The 22,992-nt window shown below is 40.3% G+C and overlaps 2 protein-coding genes across 26 annotated transcripts in view; one reads left to right on the top strand and one right to left on the bottom strand.

Annotated features, from left to right (window-relative positions):
• Positions 1-22,992, top strand: part of LOC139747051 (uncharacterized) — a 1,040,326-nt gene that overhangs the window by 914,618 nt on the left and 102,716 nt on the right. The gene's annotated exons all lie outside the window — the stretch shown is intronic.
• Positions 1-22,992, bottom strand: part of LOC139747055 (uncharacterized) — a 236,301-nt gene that overhangs the window by 150,029 nt on the left and 63,280 nt on the right. For 3 of the 7 annotated variants that reach the window (XM_071658839.1, XM_071658841.1, XM_071658838.1), the window contains exon 5: positions 8,421-8,533. In XM_071658839.1, coding sequence (XP_071514940.1) covers positions 8,487-8,533 — 47 coding nt within the window. In that variant the 3' untranslated portion in view covers positions 8,421-8,486. Of the gene's footprint in view, positions 1-8,420; positions 8,534-15,429; positions 15,751-22,992 lie in introns of those variants that run through there. The other 4 variants (XM_071658835.1, XM_071658836.1, XM_071658837.1 and 1 more) reach the window with 2 other exon arrangements.

Below are 22,992 nucleotides of genomic sequence, written 5' to 3'. Positions count from 1 at the left end.
CCCTGTTGCCTTAAGCCAGGGATGAACTGCTGCCTGAGCCTGTGATGTGATGTACTCCCAGTCCATCTCTGTCTCTCCAATGTTACCTCTTTATCATTCATCATTCAGTTACAAAACTTTCACATGTTACACCTTAGCTCCTGCCTGCCCTTGGCCTGCTACACAGTTGTAACAGGCATCAACAAAACTGTTCACTAGGAAGTCTGAAGTGCCACAATACATCATTGGAAACACTTATAAATGTTTGAGTTCCATTATGCTGTACATCTACTATCTCTTACTTTTTACACGGTAGTGCTCATATGATGGCAGACAGCTGTACGAGAAAGTAGTTGCATCATAACATTTGCCAAAGTGGAAACTAAGCCAGAGGGAATCACAAGACCATCAACACTACCTCAACTCTTTAATGTAGTGGAGGTACGTCATGCATGACACCATAAAGCAGATGGACTGAGTCTGATATCTGCAGTCACTTACCCAACTAAATATTACCCTAAGTTACCATTTAAGAACGAACAAGATAGAAAAAAAATTGAATCTCCTTAAGGTAGTTTAATATAAATAGTCCTAAGTTTACATTTTGTTAAATGCTCTTATGCTAAAGGTCATATAGAAAAACTGCACTAAGCTAAACAAATTAACTTTATTACCATTAAATGAGGGATGTTCTCAAAAACCCTTGTCATAAGCCAAATTCCAAAGATTAGCTAAAGCTGAACACTCACAACCTTTGAAAGACACCTAGTAACTGAAAAAACATCACTTCATGATTCTATACAGTTAGCAGCTCTACTGCAAAACTACGTACTGTAATTCAACTGCAAAAAAGAAAAAAGAAAAATTCAATTATATCAGTCTTATTGTTCTCACCTTTTTCCATTCTGTACTCAGTCTCTCCTGGTACTTCCTCACACAAGTCTCCTTCCCAAGCTCACTTACTCTCACCACCCTCTTCACCCCAACATTCACTCTTCTTTTCTGAAAACCCATACAAATCTTCACCTTAGCCTCCACAAGATAATGATCAGACATCCCTCCAGTTGCACCTCTCAGCACATTAACATCCAAAAGTCACTCTTTCGCGCGCCTGTCAATTAACACGTAATCCAATAACGCTCTCTGGCCATCTCTCCTACTTACATAAGTATACTTATGTATATCTCGCTTTTTAAACCAGGTATTCCCAATCATCAGTCCTTTTTCAGCACATAAATCTACAAGCTCTTCACCATTTCCATTTACAACACTGAACACCCCATGTATACCAATTATTCCCTCAACTGCCACATTACTCACCTTTGCATTTAAATCACCCATCACTATAACCCGGTCTCGTGCATCAAAACCACTAACACACTCATTCAGCTGCTCCCAAAACACTTGCCTCTCATGATCTTTCTTCTCATGCCCAGGTGCATATGCACCAATAATCACCCATCTCTCTCTCCATCAACTTTCAGTTTTACCCATATTAATCAAGAATTTACTTTCTTACATTCTATCACATACTCCCACAACTCCTGTTTCAGGAGTACTGCTACTCCTTCCCTTGCTCTTGTCCTCTCACTAACCCCTGACTTTACTCCCAAGACATTCCCAAACCACTCTTCCCCTTTACCCTTGAGCTTCGTTTCACTCAGAGCCAAAACATCCAGGTTCCTTTCCTCAAACATACTACCTATCTCTCCTTTTTTCACATCTTGGTTACATCCACACACATTTAGGCACCCCAATCTGAGCCTTCGAGGAGGATGAGCACTCCCCGCGTGACTCCTTCTTCTGTAAGGGGAGTGGGGGAGGAATGGGATGTATTTAGGAAATCAGTGATGGATTGCGCCAAAGATGCTTGTGGCATGAGAAGAGTGGGAGGTGGGTTGATTAGAAAGGGTACTGAGTGGTGGGATGAAGAAGTAAGAGTATTAGTGAAAGAGAAGAGAGAGGCATTTGGACAATTTTTGCTGGGAAAAAATGCAATTGAGTGGGAGACGTATAAAAGAAAGAGACAGGAGGTCAAGAGAAAGGTGCAAGAGGTGAAAAAAAGGGCAAATGAGAGTTGGGGTGAGAGAGTATCATTAAATTTTAGGGAGAATAAAAAGATGTTCTGGAAGGAGGTAAATAAAGTGGGTAAGACAAGGGAGCAAATGGGAACTTCAGTGAAGGGCGCAAATGGGGAGGTGATAACAAGTAGTGGTGATGTGAGAAGGAGACGGAGTGAGTATTTTGAAGGTTTGTTGAATGTGTTTGATGATAGAGTGGCAGATATAGGGTGTTTTGGTCGAGGTGGTGTGCAAAGTGATAGGGTTAGGGAAAATGATTTGGTAAACAGAGAAGAGGTAGTAAAAGCTTTGCGGAAGATGAAAGCCGGCAAGGCAGCGGGTTTGGATGGTATTGCAGTGGAATTTATTAAAAAAGGGGGTGACTGTATTGTTGACTGGTTGGTAAGGTTATTTAATGTATGTATGACTCATGGTGAGGTGCCTGAGGATTGGCGGAATGCGTGCATAGTGCCATTGTACAAAGGCAAAGGGGATAAGAGTGAGTGCTCAAATTACAGAGGTATAAGTTTGTTGAGTATTCCTGGTAAATTATATGGGAGGGTATTGATTGAGAGGGTGAAAGCATGTACAGAGCATCAGATTGGGGAAGAGCAGTGTGGTTTCAGAAGTGGTAGAGGATGTGTGGATCAGGTGTTTGCTTTGAAGAATGTATGTGAGAAATACTTAGAAAAGCAAATGGATTTGTATGTAGCATTTATGGATCTGGAGAAGGCATATGATAGAGTTGACAGAGATGCTCTGTGGAAGGTATTAAGAATATATGGTGTGGGAGGAAAGTTGTTAGAAGCAGTGAAAAGTTTTTATCGAGGATGTAAGGCATGTGTACGTGTAGGAAGAGAGGAAAGTGATTGGTTCTCAGTGAATGTAGGTTTGTGGCAGGGGTGTGTGATGTCTCCATGGTTGTTTAATTTGTTTATGATGGGGTTGTTAGGGAGGTGAATGCAAGAGTTTTGGAAAGAGGGGCAAGTATGAAGTCTGTTGTGGATGAGGGAGCTTGGGAAGTGAGTCAGTTGTTGTTCGCTGATGATACAGCGCTGGTGGATGATTCATGTGAGAAACTGCAGAAGCTGCTGACTGAGTTTGGTAAAGTGTGTGAAAGAAGAAAGTTAAGAGTAAATGTGAATAAGAGCAAGGTTATTAGGTACAGTAGGGTTGAGGGTCAAGTCAATTGGGAGGTAAGTTTGAATGGAGAAAAACTGGAGGAAGTAAAGTGTTGTAGATATCTGAGAGTGGATCTGGCAGCGGATGGAACCATGGAAGCGGAAGTGAATCATAGGGTGGGGGAGGGGGCGAAAATCCTGGGCGCCTTGAAGAATGTGTGGAAGTCGAGAACATTATCTCCGAAAGCAAAAATGGGTATGTTTGAAGGAATAGTGGTTCCAACAATGTTGTGTGGTTGCGAGGCATGGGCTATGGATAGAGTTGTGCGCAGGAGGGTGGATGTGCTGGAAATGAGATGTTTGAGGACAATGTGTGGTGTGAGGTGGTTTGATCGAGTAAGTAATGTAAGGGTAAGAGAGATGTGTGGAAATAAAAAGAGAGTGGTTGAGAGAGCAGAAGAGGGTGTTTTGAAATGGTTTGGGCACATGGAGAGAATGAGTGAGGAAAGATTGACCAAGAGGATATATGTGTCGGAGGTGGAAGGAACGAGGAGAAGTGGGAGACCAAATTGGAGGTGGAAAGATGGAGTGAAAAAGATTTTGTGTGATCGGGGCCTGAATATGCAGGAGGGTGAAAGGAGGGCAAGGAATAGAGTGAATTGGATTGATGTGGTATACCGGGGTTGATGTGCTGTCAGTGGATTGAATGAGGGCATGTGAAGCGTCTGGGGTAAACCATGGAAAGTTGTGTGGGGCCTGGATGTGGAAAGGGAGCTGTGATTTCGGGCAATATTGCATGACAGCTAGAGACTGAGTGTGAACGAATGGGGCCTTTGTTGTCTTTTCCTAGTGCTACCTCGCACACATGAGGGGGGAGGGGGATGGTATTCCATGTGTGGCGAGGTGGCGATGGGAATGAATAAAGGCAGACAGTGTGAATTGTGTGCATGGGTATATATGTATGTGTCTGTGTGTGTATATATATGTGTACATTGAGATGTATAGGTATGTATATTTGTGTGTGTGGACGTGTATGTATATACATTGTGTATGGGGGTGGGTTGGGCCATTTCTTTCGTCTGTTTCCTTGCGCTACCTCGCAAACGCGGGAGACAGCAACAAAGCAAAATAAAAAAAAAAAATACATCTCAATGTATACACATATATACACACACAGACATATACATATATACATATGTACATAATTCATACTGTCTGCCTTTATTTATTCCCATGGGGATAGGGGATAAGGGAAAAAGAATACTAGAAACCCTCCCCTCCTTGTATTTTAACTTTCTAAAAGGGGGGAATATAAAAAACTACATTTAATTCCTAATCTGACATAGTCAGTTCCTCAAATGGACAAATTGCTTAACTTTATCTTTTTTCATTAATTGTTGCTTAATATGATGTTCTATTAACTATAATAACTTCAAAATACAATTGCTAATGCATTACTTTTATTTCTTTTTTTTTTTTCTGCTGCTGTCTCCCGCGTTTGCGAGGTAGCGCAAGGAAACAGACGAAAGAAATGGCCCAACCCACCCCCATACACATGTATACACATACGTCCACACACGCAAATATACATACCTACACAGCTTTCCATGGTTTACCCCAGACGCTTCACATGCCTTGATTCAATCCACTGACAGCACGTCAACCCCGGTGTACCACATCGCTCCAATTCACTCTATTCCTTGCCCTCCTTTCCCCCTCCTGCATGTTCAGGCCCCGATCACACAAAATCTTTTTCACTCCATCTTTCCACCTCCAATTTGGTCTCCCTCTTCTCCTCGTTCCCTCCACCTCCGACACATATATTCTCTTGGTCAATCTTTCCTCACTCATTCTCTCCAAGCGCTCGAACCATTTCAAAACACCCTCTTCTGCTCTCTCAACCACGCTCTTTTTATTTCCACACATCTCTCTTACCCTTACGTTACTTACTCGATCAAACCACCTCACACCACACATTGTCCTCAAACATCTCATTTCCAGCACATCCATCCTCCTGCGCACAACTCTATCCATAGCCCACACCTCGCAACCATACAACATTGTTGGAACCACTATTCCTTCAAACATACCCATTTTTGCTTTCCGAGATAATGTTCTCGACTTCCACACATTCTTCAAGGCTCCCAGAATTTTCGCCCCCTCCCCCACCCTATGATCCACTTCCGCTTCCATGGTTCCATCCGCTGCCAGATCCACTCCCAGATATCTAAAACACTTTTTTTATGTTAGCTTTTTTTTTGATAAAGGCTCCAGTCACAGACAAAAGTCCACATCCAAGCTAGGCCTTATTTGAAATACAGAAAGGATTATTAAAGGGAAAACAAGAGATGAGACAAGAGATGAGAGAGCATTTACGAATTTTGGAGAAAGTGAAAAACGTCTCTTTTAAAATGTGCAGGTCATAGTTGTTGGGAAAGACATGTGGAGAGAGAGTTCCAGAGCTTCAAGATGTAGGGAAAGAAACGGCTATCAAAACGGCCCACTGGTGAGTTGCTAACAGCAACATACTAATCATGTGATGCAGCAGCTAGCCAAGTGTTGCATGGTCTAACTAGTGGTGGGGGCACACAAGCAACCAGCTCTCAGGAGCCAAAACCAATGTAATGCCCATAGAAGTGGGAAAAAGAACCAGCATTGCAGCGTACGGCAAGCAGGTCAAGTTTAGAAGTTAGCCTTGGAGAGTTTATGAGTCAGACTGCTTTTGACTCAACTTTCCAAAGTAAGGATGCATAGGTAGAACCATCTCAGAAGTGAGAGCAGTACTCCATACAAGGATATATCAATCCTTCGTATAAACAGAGTACAGTTCAAAAGAAAAAATTGACACCTCAACAGAACTCCAAGTTTCTTAGAGGCAGACTTAGCTATTTCTATAATGTGGGGTTTCCAAGAAACAGTGGATGTTACAGTACTATCAAGTATGCTCACTGAGTCAAAGGTGGAATTACAGAATCATCAAAGTAAAGAGGAAAGTTGTGAGTAGTTTTCAAAAGAGACATAGATAAAACTTAGGTCTTTGAGGTAGTAAATTTAATCAGATTTTGTCAACCCCAAAGAGAAATCTTGTTCAAGTCTAAGTTTATTTTATCAGATTTTGTCCACCCTACAAAGATATCTTGTCCAAGTCTGAGTTCATTGAGGAAGTTGTATCAATACAAGATACATTTCATGTGAAAGAAGGAGCATAATTGTAAGATGTATAGGAATACAGGGTTGAACTGTCAGTGAATCAATGCATTTGGTTATTTGTGGAAGAGGAAACTGCTGATAAGAAGGAGAAAAAGTGTCATGGGTTACCACGGAACCAAGAGGAACACAGCTGTTGATGGAGAAAGGGGGGAAGGGTGATCCATTAACAACCATGGAGATAGATCAGCCAAAGAGGAAGCTAAAGATGGGGGAGAATAGTAGGGAGGGAATCCAAAAGAAGGGAGCTTAGAGATGAGACCCCAATGCTAAACACTATCAAAAGCTTTGGGTATGTCAAGGGCAACTACACAGGATTCCCCAAAATCTTTCAGGGATAATGACAGACACTATCAAGATAGGAAAGAATACCACCAGTGGCTCTTGCCTTATGGAAGCCATATTAGTGATCAGAGAGAAGACACTGAGATTCAAGATGTTTAAGGATATGGGAGTTGAGGAGGGATTAAAAGACTCTGGAAATGGTAGATGCCACAGCAACAGGATGATAGACATATAGTCACTCTTCTTAAGGATGGAATGTACCAATGCATGCTTCCAAGAAAGAAAAATCCTGTTCTTAAACAGAAACAAAACAGATGAGCAAGCCCAGGTGCACATTCAGAGGCACACTCTTTCAATACACAGGATGGTTGCCATCAGAACCATATGCTCTGCTTGTGTCCAGAGAAAGAAGTGCTTTTCAGGCAGTCCGAAAAGAAATTACAGAGAGGGGCTGAGGATTAGTAAGAGGAGCATCAGTGGGTGAAAGAATATTAGTCATCCAAGGTAGAGGAGAAAATAAAACCAGAGAAAGTTGTTTTGTCTATGAGTGAAAACAACTACAGTGCTATCTGGACAGAAAAGTGAAGGAAAGGTAAAGTGACAAGTTGTTAGCTATGCCTGAAGAGAGAGACCAGAAAGACCTATCGGTGGATAACGAGGAAAGGTTGTTTAACTTCCTTTGAGTAAAGGAACATTCTAGCTCAAATAACGTATTTGCAATAATTACGGGCAATGAGAAATGCAGGTACAGACAGATATAAGGAGATACTTTAACTTCAAGCATTTCTTTATATTTTCCTACTTACCAACAGACTGCCTTACAAACAGGGTCTAGGAACCTTACCGTTTGTAATCTGGGGACCCCTGGTATTTACTTAAATGCAACTTTATTTTACCAGAACAAATGAACAAATAATCATCACATCACATAATACTAACAATTTCCTCATCACCATAATATGAGCAATGACAGTAATCATTTCTGATTCCTAAAACTAATAAAATTTTCATTATTGGCATTCTATTTGGGAAGAGACACTGGGAACTTATATAACATACACCTTTTATAATAATAATAATACATATGGATTAATAAGGCATGTAATATTTTCTCCAGTTATGGCACACAAATGCTTATGAGATCTATGGATAAGTGTGAATCAAACACGTATTGATAGTTACAAAAGGATGGACTATTATAGCATCAAGTGATAATATTAGCAATGAACCATGGATTTTCAGTTCATGATCATTGCAATTTAAGGGTTAAAATCCCAAAAGTTAATCACAATGAACCATGGATTATCAGTTCATGATTATAGCAATTCAAGGGTTAAAATCCCAAAAGTTAATCACACAAGCAAGCTTGCTAATAGAGTTTAAACTAAGCTTTACACTAATGACCTGAAACTTTACCAAGTACTTTCAATCTGAAAAGTCACACTTCAAAAACAGCAATTTCATGAGAACCAAGGTAAAAAATACCACAAAGCAGCATGAAAAAGTGTGAGATGCTGGATGGTTGCTTGCTGGCACTACCTGCAACTCTGTGCCCATGAAGTTATGGGCATGGGCATATTAATGCTTCGGTTCAGAGGCTCTGTGAATAAACATCAGCCAGCCTCATATAACATGGTAGCAATGAAAATGTAACCCTGAGAGTATATCCTATCAGATCCTATCAGGAGGTGAAAAATGAAATACTGCTAAGGAAGTATCAAAATCAGTAAAGCTTTTTGTTCTCATACCTCCTTTCTACAGACCTTACCTCTTGAGTCAAGACATTCCCAGTATTTGTCTCGGGAGTCCCAGCATTGATAGCGTGATTCCTTTCTTAGGAAATAAGAGGACTTTTCACCACCTTCTCTTGGCATATTTGTACTGAAAAAAGAAAGAAAAATAGAGATAAATACATAATAAAAATCAATCTTTGTATATTATAGATAAGCAACAAAAGACTAGTAAAAAATTATGAGTAAGGGCTAAGGATACAGCCACTACAAATGAATACTAAAGAAAATCTTACCTAGTCTAATGAATTTCTGAATGTTCAAAATTGATACAACCACAAAATTGATATAATCACACAGTTAAGTCTTAGCTAAACAATCATCAGATAACTACATAAATCTTAGAATTTCTGTCTTTTTTATCACTGAAATCAAATCATGGAATGATCTTTCATCATACCCAACATATTTTGGTCTGAGAGATGAGAATATTTCAAATTAAGAGTTGTGATTTTTTTCTTAGTTGTGTAATACAGCCATTATATCACTGAATTTCCTGGTGTAAGGAAGGGCCTACTAAGGGTAATGAGTGAATCCAGATATCCTATACAGGTTTCTCTGTTACACAAGAACACATTATTATTATATTCCTCCTTAGTGTCTCAATCAACAATTAACATTTACAATCCACAATTCAAAATGTATGTTTTAAAGAATAAAAAAATATATATCTTCAACCAAGAGAGCACTAGCTCAGTGATAGGCTAAAATAATGTTTTACCCTAACAATAGAGTATATCCATAAGAATCACCCCTTCAACCAACATAGATCATAAAGTGCAATGGATGCTTATTCACAAGGATATGGTGACCTGCTTTGGTTTATTGCATTATGGTGATGTGAGGTACCACCAGCATAACACAATGCACTGACCATTTTGTCTGTACCTTGGGCCTATAATTTTCCTTTTTTATACTGAAGGCTCCAATCACAGACAAAAGTCCACATCAAAGCCAGGCCGTAGTTGAAACATAAAGAGCTTAATGAATGGTAAAAAGAAGGGATGTGGAAACGTACAAATTTCAGAGGAAATGAAAACCCTGTCTTTTAAAAAGTGCCACATCACAGTTACTGGGAAAGAAATGAAAGGGTAGAGAGTTCCAGAGTTGCGAGGTAAAGTTTCGGAAAGAAACAGCTATCAAAACAGCCCACCCTTAAGTTGCCAATAGCCACACAATAACCATGAGACACAGTTGCTTGTCAGGTATTGCCTGGTTTAGCTATTGGCAGAAACATACAAGTAGCTTGATCTCAAGAGCAAACCCCAAAGTAATACCTATAAAAGAGGAAAAAACTGAACCAACATTGTGGTATTGGGCAAGTAGGTCAAGTTATGAGGTTAGCCTGGAAGAGTTGCTAAGTAGGACCATTTTTTACTTAACTCTGTCAAGTAATTACAGATGAAGAGCTAAAACCACCCCAGATGCAAGAGCAATACTCCACATAAAGGCAAATCAAACCTTTGTATAAGTGGAGCATATGTTTAGAAGAAAAGAAGTTTCAACATCTTAACAATCCTCTTTTTTTCACCTCTTGCACCTTTCTCTTGACCTCCTGTCTCTTTCTTTTATACATCTCCCACTCAATTTCATTTTTTCCCTGCAAAAATCGTCCAAATGCCTCTCTCTTCTCTTTCACTAATACTCTTACTTCTTCATCCCACCACTCACTACCCTTTCTAATCAACCCACCTCCCACTCTTCTCATGCCACAAGCATCTTTTGCGCAATCCATCACTGATTCCCTAAATACATCCCATTCCTCCCCCACTCCCCTTACTTCCATTGTTCTCACCTTTTTCCATTCTGTACTCAGTCTCTCCTGGTACTTCCTCACACATATATATATATATATATATACATATATATATATATATATATATATATATATAGTAGTGGTGATGTGAGAAGGAGATGGAGTGAGTATTTTGAAGGTTTGTTGAATGTGTTTGATGATAGAGTGGCAGATATAGGGTGTTTTGGTCGAGGTGGTGTGCAAAGTGAGAGGGTTAGGGAAAATGATTTGGTAAACAGAGAAGAGGTAGTGAAAGCTTTGCGGAAGATGAAAGCCGGCAAGGCAGCAGGTTTGGATGGTATTGCAGTGGAATTTATTAAAAAAGGGGGTGACTGTATTGTTGACTGGTTGGTAAGGTTATTTAATGTATGTATGACTCATGGTGAGGTGCCTGAGGATTGGCGGAATGCGTGCATAGTGCCATTGTACAAAGGCAAAGGGGATAAGAGTGAGTGCTCAAATTACAGAGGTATAAGTTTGTTGAGTATTCCTGGTAAATTATATGGGAGGGTATTGATTGAGAGGGTGAAGGCATGTACAGAGCATCAGATTGGGGAAGAGCAGTGTGGTTTCAGAAGTGGTAGAGGATGTGTGGATCAGGTGTTTGCTTTGAAGAATGTATGTGAGAAATACTTAGAAAAGCAAATGGATTTGTATGTAGCATTTATGGATCTGGAGAAGGCATATGATAGAGTTGATAGAGATGCTCTGTGGAAGGTATTAAGAATATATGGTGTGGGAGGCAAGTTGTTAGAAGCAGTGAAAAGTTTTTATCGAGGATGTAAGGCATGTGTACGTGTAGGAAGAGAGGAAAGTGATTGGTTCTCAGTGAATGTAGGTTTGCGGCAGGGGTGTGTGATGTCTCCATGGTTGTTTAATTTGTTTATGGATGGGGTTGTTAGGGAGGTAAATGCAAGAGTTTTGGAAAGAGGGGCAAGTATGAAGTCTGTTGGGGATGAGAGAGCTTGGGTAGTGGGTCAGTTGTTGTTCGCTGATGATACAGCGCTGGTGGCTGATTCATGTGAGAAACTGCAGAAGCTGGTGACTGAGTTTGGTAAAGTGTGTGGAAGAAGAAAGTTAAGAGTAAATGTGAATAAGAGCAAGGTTATTAGGTACAGTAGGATTGAGGGTCAAGTCAATTGGGAGGTGAGTTTGAATGGAGAAAAACTGGAGGAAGTGAAGTGTTTTAGATATCTGGGAGTGGATCTGGCAGCGGATGGAACCATGGAAGCGGAAGTGGATCATAGGGTGGGGGAGGGGGCGAAAATTCTGGGGGCCTTGAAGAATGTGTGGAAGTCGAGAACATTATCTCAGAAAGCAAAAATGGGTATGTTTGAAGGAATAGTGGTTCCAACAATGTTGTATGGTTGCGAGGCGTGGGCTATGGATAGAGTTGTGCGCAGGAGGATGGATGTGCTGGAAATGAGATGTTTGAGGACAATGTGTGGTGTGAGGTGGTTTGATCGAGTGAGTAACGTAAGGGTAAGAGAGATGTGTGGAAATAAAAAGAGCGTGGTTGAGAGAGCAGAGGAGGGTGTTTTGAAGTGGTTTGGGCACATGGAGAGAATGAGTGAGGAAAGATTGACCAAGAGGATATATGTGTCGGAGGTGGAGGGAACGAGGAGAAGAGGGAGACCAAATTGGAGGTGGAAAGATGGAGTGAAAAAGATTTTGTGTGATCGGGGCCTGAACATGCAGGAGGGTGAAAGGAGGGCAAGGAATAGAGTGAATTGGAGCGATGTGGTATACCGGGGTTGACGTGCTGTCAGTGGATTGAATCAGGGCATGTGAAGCGTCTGGGGAAAACCATGGAAGGCTGTGTAGGTGTGTATATTTGCGTGTGTGGACGTATGTATATACATGTGTATGGGGGGGGGGTTGGGCCATTCCTTTCGTTTGTTTCCTTGCGCTACCTCGCAAACGCGGGAGACAGCGACAAAGTATAAAAAAAAAAAAAAAAAATACATATATATATATATATATATATATATATATATATATATATATATATATATATATATATATTATCCCTGGGGATAGGGGATTAAGAGTACTTCCCACGTATTCCCTGCGTGTCGTAGAAGGCGACTAAAAGGGGAGGGAGCGGGGGGCTGGAAATCCTCCCCTCTCGTTTTTTTTTTTTTTTTTTTTCCAAAAGAAGGAACAGAGAATTGGGCCAGGTGAGGGTATTCCCTCAAAGGCCCAGTCCTCTGTTCTTAACGCTACCTCGCTAATGCGGGAAATGGCGAATAGTTTGAAAGAAAAGAAAGAATATATATATATATATATTTTTTTTTTTTTTTGCTTTGACGCTGTCTCCCGCGTTTGCGAGGTAGCGCAAGGAAACAGACGAAAGAAATGGCCCAACCCACCCCCATACACATGTATATACATACGTGCACATACGCAAATATACATACCTACACAGCTTTCCATGGTTTACCCCAGATGCTTCACATGCCTTGATTCAATCCACTGACAGCACGTCAACCCCGGTATACCACATCGCTCCAATTCACTCTATTCCTTGCCCTCCTTTCACCCTCCTGCATGTTCAGGCCCCGATCACACAAAATCTTTTTCACTCCATCTTTCCACCTCCAATTTGGTCTCCCTCTTCTCCTCGTTCCCTCCACCTCCGACACATATATCCTCTTGGTCAATCTTTCCTCACTCATTCTCTCCATGTGACCAAACCATTTCAAAACACCCTCTTCTGCTCTCTCAACCACGCTCTTTTTATTTCCACACATCTCTCTTACCCTTACGTTACTTACTCGATCAAACCACCTCACACCACACATTGTCCTCAAACATCTCATTTCCAGCACATCCATCCTCCTGCGCACAACTCTATCCATAGTCCACGCCTCGCAACCATACAACATTGTTGGAACCACTATTCCTTCAAACATACCCATTTTTGCTTTCCGAGATAATGTTCTCGACTTCCACACATTCTTCAAGGCCCCCAGAATTTTCGCCCCCTCCCCCACCCTATGATCCACTTCCACTTCCATGTTTCCATGCGCTGCCAGATCCACTCCCAGATATCTAAAACACTTCACTTCCTCCAGTTTTTCTCCATTCAAACTCACCTCCTAATTGACTTGACCCTCAACCCTACTGTACCTAATAACCTTGCTCTTATTCACATTTACTCTTAACTTTCTTCTTTCACACACTTTACCAAACTCAGTCACCAGCTTCTGCAGTTTCTCACATGAATCAGCCACCAGCGCTGTATCATCAGCGAACAACAACTGACTCACTTCCCAAGCTCTCTCATCCCCAACAGACTTCATACTTGCCCCTCTTTCCAAAACTCTTGCATTCACCTCCCTAACAACCCCATCCATAAACAAATTAAACAACCATGGAGACATCACACACCCCTGCCGCAAACCTACATTCACTGAGAACTAATCACTTTCCTCTCTTCCTACACGTACACATGCCTTACATCCTCGATAAAAACTTTTCACTGCTTCTAACAACTTGCCTCCCACACCATATATTCTTAATACCTTCCACAGAGCATCTCTATCAACTCTATCATATGCCTTCTCCAGATCCATAAATGCTACATACAAATCCATTTGCTTTTCTAAGTATTTCTCACATACATTCTTCAAAGCAAACACCTGATCCACACATCCTCTACCACTTCTGAAACCACACTGCTCTTCCCCAATCTGATGCTCTGTACATGCCTTCACCCTCTCAATCAATACCCTCCCATACAATTTGCAAGGAATACTCAACAAACTTATACCTCTGTAATTTGAGCACTCACTCTTATCCCCTTTGCCTTTGTACAATGGCACTATGCACACATTCTGCCAATCCTCAGGCACCTCACCATGAATCATACATACATTAAATAACCTTACCAACCAGTCAACAATACGGTCACCCCCTTTTTTAATAAATTCCACTGCAATACCATCCAAACCTGCTGCCTTGCCGGCTTTCATCTTCCGCAAAGCTTTTACTACCTCTTCTCTGTTTACCAAATCATTTTCCCTAACCCTCGCACTTTGCACACCACCTCGACCAAAACCCTATATCTGCCACTCTATCATCAAACACATTCAACAAACCTTCAAAATACTCACTCCATCTCCTTCTCACATCACCACTACTTGTTATCACCTCCCCATTTGCGCCCTTCACTGAAGTTCCCATTTGCTCCCTTGTCTTACGCACTTTATTTACCTCCTTCCAGAACATCTTTTTATTCTCCCTAAAATTTAATGATACTCTCTCACCCCAACTCTCATTTGCCCTTTTTTCACCTCTTGCACCTTTCTCTTGACCTCCTGTCTCTTTCTTTTATACGTCTCCCACTCAATTTCATTTTTTCCCTGCAAAAATCGTCCAAATGCCTCTCTCTTCTCTTTCACTAATACTCTTACTTCTTCATCCCACCACTCACTACCCTTTCTAATCAACCCACCTCCCACTATTCTCATGCCACAAGCATCTTTTGTGCAATCCATCACTGATTCCCTAAATATATCCCATTCCTCCCCCACTCCCCTTACTTCCATTGTTCTCACCTTTTTCCATTCTGTACTCAGTCTCTCCTGGTACTTCCTCACACAAGTCTCCTTCCCAAGCTCACTTACTCTCACCACCCTCTTCACCCCAACATTCACTCTTCTTTTCTGGAAACCCATACAAATCTTCACCTTAGCCTCCACAAGATAATGATCCGACACCCCTCTAGTTGCACCTCTCAGCACATTAACATCCAAAAGTCTCTCTTTCGCGCGCCTGTCAATTAACACGTAATCCAATAAAATATATATATATATATATATATATATATATATATATATATATATATATATATATATATATATATCTTCTTTTTCTTTTATACTATTCGCCATTTCCCGCATTAGCGAGGTAGCGTTGAGAACAGAGGACTGGGCCCTTGAGGGAATATCCTCACCTGGGCCCCTTCTCTGTTCCCTCTTTTGGAAAATCAAAAAAAAAAAAGTGAGAGGGGAGGATTTCCAGTCCCCCCGCTCCCATATATATATATATATATATATATATATATATATATATATATATATATATATATATATATATATATATATACATATATAAAGATATAAATATATAGATAGATATGATGACCACACCAGCCAGCAATGAAAGTCATGAAGGTGAAATCACACTCCAGCAAGAGTTCATACAATATAATTTAACATGCAATCCCTCCATACAAGTGACATGACATGTTTTGCAGGGACACTCCACCTCACCAGGTGCCAGCACTTAACAAAGTCAGTCAAAGTCACTGCTATCAATGGACTGAACAAGGGTATGTTAAGCTTCCAGGGGTAAACCTTGGATAGGTCTGTGCAGCCTAGTTGTGGACAGGGAGCTGTGGTGTCAGTGCATCACAAATGACAGCTAAAAAATCAATGTAAGTAGATGTGGCCTTTCTTCATTTGTTCCTGGCACTATCTCACTAATGCAGAAATCTGCAGTCAATTCTGAAAATGAATACAGCACAAATGAGATGACTTTGCTTAGACATTCAATTGCCCATACTGTCTTACATAACTTGAAGACATCAATCGAAGTTTCACTGATGTAATACCTTCACCTTATTCAATATCATTAAATACAAAAGATACGATAGGCTGGTATTTCTGTGATAAGACAGACTGGTATTTCTGTCATCATATGTAACTACATATTCCATCACGAGCATAAGTAACCATTTTCTAAAGCTAGTTTTGACATGGAGCTAAATCAGTCTTTTACTGAATATCAAACATTACAATAAACCTTGACTGCTTCAGAGGTCAGGTGAGGTTTTCAGATGTTCTGCTGATTTTCAAAAGTCTATTACCTCTTTTTAGAGTAACTCCACACTTCCTCTGATATAATACAAATGCATTCTGATTTGATATTTTTCAACAAAATATAATGCTCCACAACTTTTTGAATTCTCTACTAATCACTTGGTTTTGTCCTCACAATATTCTAATTAATATATTAATGGTCCTCCTGTTTATTCCTATAGTGACCCTAGGACCAGAAAAAAAAATCCAAATCACACTCTCCCAGCCTATATCATCTTTCTGAATTACTTTAAAAGGGGTCCATTCTTAAGAATTTCTTCCAAATCCATAAGTTATTTTACGGTATCCTTGAATTGGAACTCTATCAATCAAATAGTTATTATGCAGAGACATCTGCAGTAACCTCAATGACTGTCATAACTCTTCTACATGAGAAATCCAATAATCCACAAATGAACCTGTGTAAAAAAAAAAAATACTAGTAAAGTAATAGCAACAACTTCTATACACTCAGTAAAAGTAATTGACCAGGGAAGCATGACTTCTTATAATTTTTTCCCAACGAAAACTGCTGTACAGGAAGATCAGGTTAGATGTGAGGTAAAAGTATGTGTAACACAAGAATAAATAATTAGAACAAATGAAAACCTCACCTAAGCAAACGTGCAGGCAGAGATTTACCTTAAGGTTCTGAATCACCCTCATAATACACCACTTATTAACATCCACCTAACAGATTCTTTGCAGCTGTTTGAAAAAACACTAAATATACTCTACACACTCAGCAAAATTCCCATTAACATAGAGCAATTACACAATTCATATATTTTTCAAATGAAACGATAATAGTCTGACAGGGAAAGTCAGGCAACATTTTCATAGGCTCTATTGATTTTTAAGTACTTCCCTTTCTTCTACCCCAAATTTTCCCAAATCATCATAAACCCAAAATTCTCATAATCTATTATTGCAGCATAGAATGTAATGCTCCAGATCAAGTGCACACAATTCAAATCACTTGCACTAAGTATAAGGACTTCATTTATATTTCTTCCAAATTCATAATTTCATTCTGTGGTGCCCCTAAACTGGCTCTACCTAAATAAATCTTCCCCTAACTTCCTGGACCTGTTTGGTATAAGAAGACTTTTACCCATGCTAGTTTAATAAAACAATTACCAAGCCCAGTTGACATCATCTAACCTTACCTTAATAAACATCAATTCCGTGCTAATGATATCAATTTTCAATTCATCTAAAAATCACATTCTAGCTATTTATACTGGTACAAAAATAACTTCCATCACTTGCTCACATGTTTACCGATGGAATGAAAAATTATATCGTTGGTTGGATAATTAGGCTTCAATGTCATGAACTACTGGGGATCATTGGCCCGTCAACCAAAAAAAACACATTTAGCACCTTATTCAAGTTCAGATAGTTCCAAAGCCATATACACTCAATATGTTTGTGTCCTTGCTGATTTCATGGAACTCGAAGTTCAGAGATTATTGGTCATACAGAAAAAGGTTAAACGAAACATGCTGTCACATGCCACACATACCTAACTGTACATACATTTTTAAGGAGTTTACATCCGAGGAGCAAATGACGCAACTAATTAACGATGTAAGAATAGGACTGCTCGTTGTCTACAAGCTACAAACAGCTTCCAGCCCACAAAATACCATACGATCAATTTCATAGTGAAAGTGGATTAGACATCTTAAGACGCTTTAGTTACATGTGGAACAAGATTATCAGTTAATTAAACATCAGTAACAGAAGTCTCTGCTTACATAAACGGAAGTAAATGTGGCCGAGCGCAACCTGTCATTAACGCTACATTCATTCTTAGGCAGAGTAAACATGATCAGTATTACTGTCACTATTTTCTGAACTGTCAGTATTACTTATGGTGTTTGCGTCGTAATGATGTAGTCAATAACGAAAATTCGTCCTGATGGATTTCCAAAAAATTTTGAAATCCAAGCGTCAGTATGTGGGCGGGACCTATGGAATGAGTAATTAATGCTCGTTTGTTGGCTATATTGTCATTCCCATAAGTACTGTCACAGCCACGTGAAACTACGCAGTCGCAATGACAGGAAATTTGGAGAAACAAGAAAAGCTTTATTACAACTTATTGCTTTATACAAATTTACCAGAATAATTGTAATACAAGCTTTGTCTTGTTTTATTTCACTTTAATAATCGCTGAGAACTACATGATGTGGTTACAAGGTCTTACTTATGTTATACCGACTATAATAAACGTGTTCTCAGTATTGACAATACCAAAAATACTGATACTGCCACTATTAACGCTCAAGAAAATAAACGTAAATAAAACTGAAGACCCTGATAAGGTTTATCCCAGTGGGCTGAGGCAAAAAATATAATAGATAAACCTTTGACTGCTGTTTTCAATAACTCACTTATTACAGATAATGTTCCAGAGGAATGGAAATTTGCCAATGTAACACCGATAGCCTAAAATGGTAATAAATCACTGCCCGGAAATTATCGTTCAATTAGCGTAGTATATGTTGCTGGTAAACGTATAAAATCCATACTTCAGGATAAGACTAAACTATCTGGAGGACTAGCACTTAATAAACGATTCTCAACGTCAAGACTACAAAACCGCTCATGTATAACAAATCTACCCGATGTCGTTTTTAATATAATCATGTATGATAAAAGCAGTTGATGTCACCTATTTAGATTTTCATTACAGTAATAATGACCAGTGCAAAATTTACATATTCGCAGTAAAAAAATCACTATGCAAGATCTTTCTTTCTTTCATACTATTCGCCATACTCTGCAAGATATAGTATGAATTATGATGAGGTACAAAAGGTAAATAAGGAAAAGGACTTGGTTGTAATCTCTGGTGACCTATAGGAAAGTAAGGCTTCGTTTTTACGTCTAGGGAAATCATCGAGACTGAATTTTACAAGTGCATCCCCCATATGAATATTTTTTTTTTTTTTCAAAGAAGGAACAGAGAAGGGGGCCAGGTGAGGATATTCCCTCAAAGGCCCAGTCCTCTGTTCTTAACGCTACCTCGCTAATGCGGGAAATGGCGAATAGTGATATATATTTTTTTTTTTTTTTTTTTTTTGCTTTGTCGCTGCCTCCCGCGTTTGCGAGGTAGCGCAAGGAAACAGACGAAAGAAATGGCCCAACCCACCCCCATACACATGCCTTGATTCAATCCACTGACAGCACGTCAACCCCGGTATACCACATCGCTCCAATTCACTCTATTCTTTGCCCTCCTTTGACCCTCCTGCATGTTCAGGCCCCGATCACACAAAATCTTTTTCATTCCATCTTTCCACCTCCAATTTGGTCTCCCTCTTCTCCTCGTTCCCTCCACCTCCGACACATATATCCTCTTGGTCAATCTTTCCTCACTCATTCTCTCCATGTGACCAAACCATTTCACAACACCCTCTTCTGCTCTCTCAACCACGCTTTTTTTATTTCCACACATCTCTCTTACCCTTACGTTACTTACTCGATCAAACCACCTCACACCACACATTGTCCTCAAACATCTCATTTCCAGCACATCCATCCTCCTGCGCACAACTCTATCCATAGTCCACGCCTCGCAACCATACAACATTGTTGGAACCACTATTCCTTCAAACATACCCATTTTTGCTTTCCGAGATAATGTTCTCGACTTCCCCACATTCTTCAAGGCTCCCAGAATTTTCGCCACCTCCCCCACCCTATGATCCACTTCCGCTTCCATGGTTCCATCCGCTGCCAGATCCACTCCCAGATATCTAAAACACTTCACTTCCTCCAGTTTTTCTCCATTCAAACTCACCTCCCAATTGACTTGACCCTCAACCCTACTGTACCTAATAACCTTGCTCTTATTCACATTTACTCTTAACTTTCTTCTTTCACACACTTTACCAAATTCAGTCTCCAGCTTCTGCAGTTTCTCACATGAATCAGCCACCAGCGCTGTATCATCAGCGAACAACAACTGACTCACTTCCCAAGCTCTCTCATCCCCAACAGACTTCATACTTGCCCCTCTTTCCAAAACTCTTGCATTCACCTCCCTAACAACCCCATCCATAAACAAATTAAACAACCATGGAGACATCACACACCCCTGCCGCAAACCTACATTCACTGAGAACCAATCACTTTCCTCTCTTCCTACACGTACACATGCCTTACATCCTCGATAAAAACTTTTCACTGCTTCTAACAACTTGCCTCCCACACCATATATTCTTAATACCTTCCACAGAGCATCTCTATCAACTCTATCATATGCCTTCTCCAGATCCATAAATGCTACATACAAATCCATTTGCTTTTCTAAGTATTTCTCACATACATTCTTCAAAGCAAACACCTGATCCACACATCCTCTACCACTTCTGAAACCACACTGCTCTTCCCCAATCTGATGCTCTGTACATGCCTTCACCCTCTCAATCAATACCCTCCCATATAATTTGCCAGGAATACTCAACAAACTTATACCTCTGTAATTTGAGCACTCACTCTTATCCCCTTTGCCTTTGTACAATGGCACTATGCACGCATTCCGCCAATCCTCAGGCACCTCACCATGAGTCATACACACATTAAATAACCTTACCAACCAGTCAACAATACAGTCACCCCCTTTTTTAATAAATTCCACTGCAATACCATCCAAACCTGCTGCCTTGCCGGCTTTCATCTTCCACAAAGCTTTTACTACCTCTTCTCTGTTTACCAACTCATTTTCCCTAACCCTCGCACTTTGCACACCACCTCGACCAAAACACCCTATATCTGCCACACATATATATATATATATATATATATATATATATATATATATATATATATATATATATATATATATATATATATATATATATATGTAAGTAGGAGAGATGGCCAGAGAGCGTTATTGGATTACGTGTTAATTGACAGGCGCGCAAAAGAGAGACTTTTGGATGTTAATGTGCTGAGAGGTGCAACTGGAGGGATGTCTGATCATTATCTTGTGGAGGCTAAGGTGAAGATTTGTATGGGTTTTCAGAAAAGAAGAGTGAATGTTGGGGTGAAGAGGGTGGTGAGAGTAAGTGAGCTTGGGAAGGAGACTTGTGTGAGGAAGTACCAGGAGAGACTGTGTACAGAATGGAAAAAGGTGAGAACAATGGAAGTAAGGGGAGTGGAGGAGGAATGGGATGTATTTAGGGAATCAGTGATGGATTGCGCAAAAGATGCTTGTGGCATGAGAAGAGTGGGAGGTGGGTTGATTAGAAAGGGTAGTGAGTGGTGGGATGAAGAAGTAAGAGTATTAGTGAAAGAGAAGAGAGAGGCATTTGGACGATTTTTGCAGGGAAAAAATGATATTGAGTGGGAGACGTATAAAAGAAAGAGACAGGAGGTCAAGAGAAAGGTGCAAGAGGTGAAAAAAAGGGCAAATGAGAGTTGGGGTGAGAGAGTATCATTAAATTCTAGGGAGAATAAAAAGATGTTCTGGAAGGAGGTAAATAAAGTGCGTAAGACAAGGGAGCAAATGGGAACTTCAGTGAAGGGCGCAAATGGGGAGGTGATAACAAGTAGTGGTGATGTGAGAAGGAGATGGAGTGAGTATTTTGAAGGTTTGTTGAATGTGTTTGATGACAGAGTGGCAGATATAGGGTGTTTTGGTCGAGGTGGTGTGCAAAGTGCGAGGGTTAGGGAAAATGAGTTGGTAAGCAGAGAAGAGGTAGTAAAAGCTTTGCGGAAGATGAAAGCCGGCAAGGCAGCAGGTTTGGATGGTATTGCAGTGGAATTTATTAAAAAAGGGGGTGACTGTATTGTTGACTGGTTGGTAAGGTTATTTAATGTATGTATGACTCATGGTGAGGTGCCTGAGGATTGGCGGAATGCGTGCATAGTGCCATTGTACAAAGGCAAAGGGGATAAGAGTGAGTGCTCAAATTACAGAGGTATAAATTTGTTGAGTATTCCTGGCAAATTATATGGGAGGGTATTGATTGAGAGGGTGAAGGCATGTACAGAGCATCAGATTGGGGAAGAGCAGTGTGGTTTCAGAAGTGGTAGAGGATGTGTGGATCAGGTGTTTGCTTTGAAGAATGTATGTGAGAAATACTTAGAAAAGCAAATGGATTTGTATGTAGCATTTATGGATCTGGAGAAGGCATATGATAGAGTTGATAGAGATGCTCTGTGGAAGGTATTAAGAATATATGGTGTGGGAGGAAAGTTGTTAGAAGCAGTGAAAAGTTTTTATCGAGGATGTAAGGCATGTGTACGTGTAGGAAGAGAGGAAAGTGATTGGTTCTCAGTGAATGTAGGTTTGCGGCAGGGGTGTGTGATGTCTCCATGGTTGTTTAATTTGTTTATGGATGGGGTTGTTAGGGAGGTGAATGCAAGAGTTTTGGAAAGAGGGGCAAGTATGAAGTCTGTTGGGGATGAGAGAGCTTGGGAAGTGAGTCAGTTGTTGTTCGCTGATGATACAGCGCTGGTGGCTGATTCATGTGAGAAACTGCAGAAGCTGGTGACTGAGTTTGGTAAAGTGTGTGAAAGAAGAAAGTTAAGAGTAAATGTGAATAAGAGCAAGGTTATTAGGTACAGTAGGGTTGAGGGTCAATTCAATTGGGAGGTGAGTTTGAATGGAGAAAAACTGGAGGAAGTGAAGTGTTTTAGATATCTGAGAGTGGATCTGGCAGCAGATGGAACCATGGAAGCGGAAGTGGATCATAGGGTGGGGGAGGGGGCGAAAATTCTGGGAGCCTTGAAGAATGTGTGGAAGTCGAGAACATTATCTCGGAAAGCAAAAATGGGTATGTTTGAAGGAATAGTGGTTCCAACAATGTTGTATGGTTGCGAGGCGTGGACTATGGATAGAGTTGTGCGCAGGAGGATGGATGTGCT

Source organism: Panulirus ornatus, chromosome 67, assembly GCF_036320965.1.
Source record: "Panulirus ornatus isolate Po-2019 chromosome 67, ASM3632096v1, whole genome shotgun sequence".
NCBI lineage: Eukaryota > Metazoa > Arthropoda > Malacostraca > Decapoda > Palinuridae > Panulirus > Panulirus ornatus.
The sequence above is the reverse complement of the archived record's forward strand: the minus strand, read 5'-3'. Positions and strand labels throughout refer to the sequence as shown.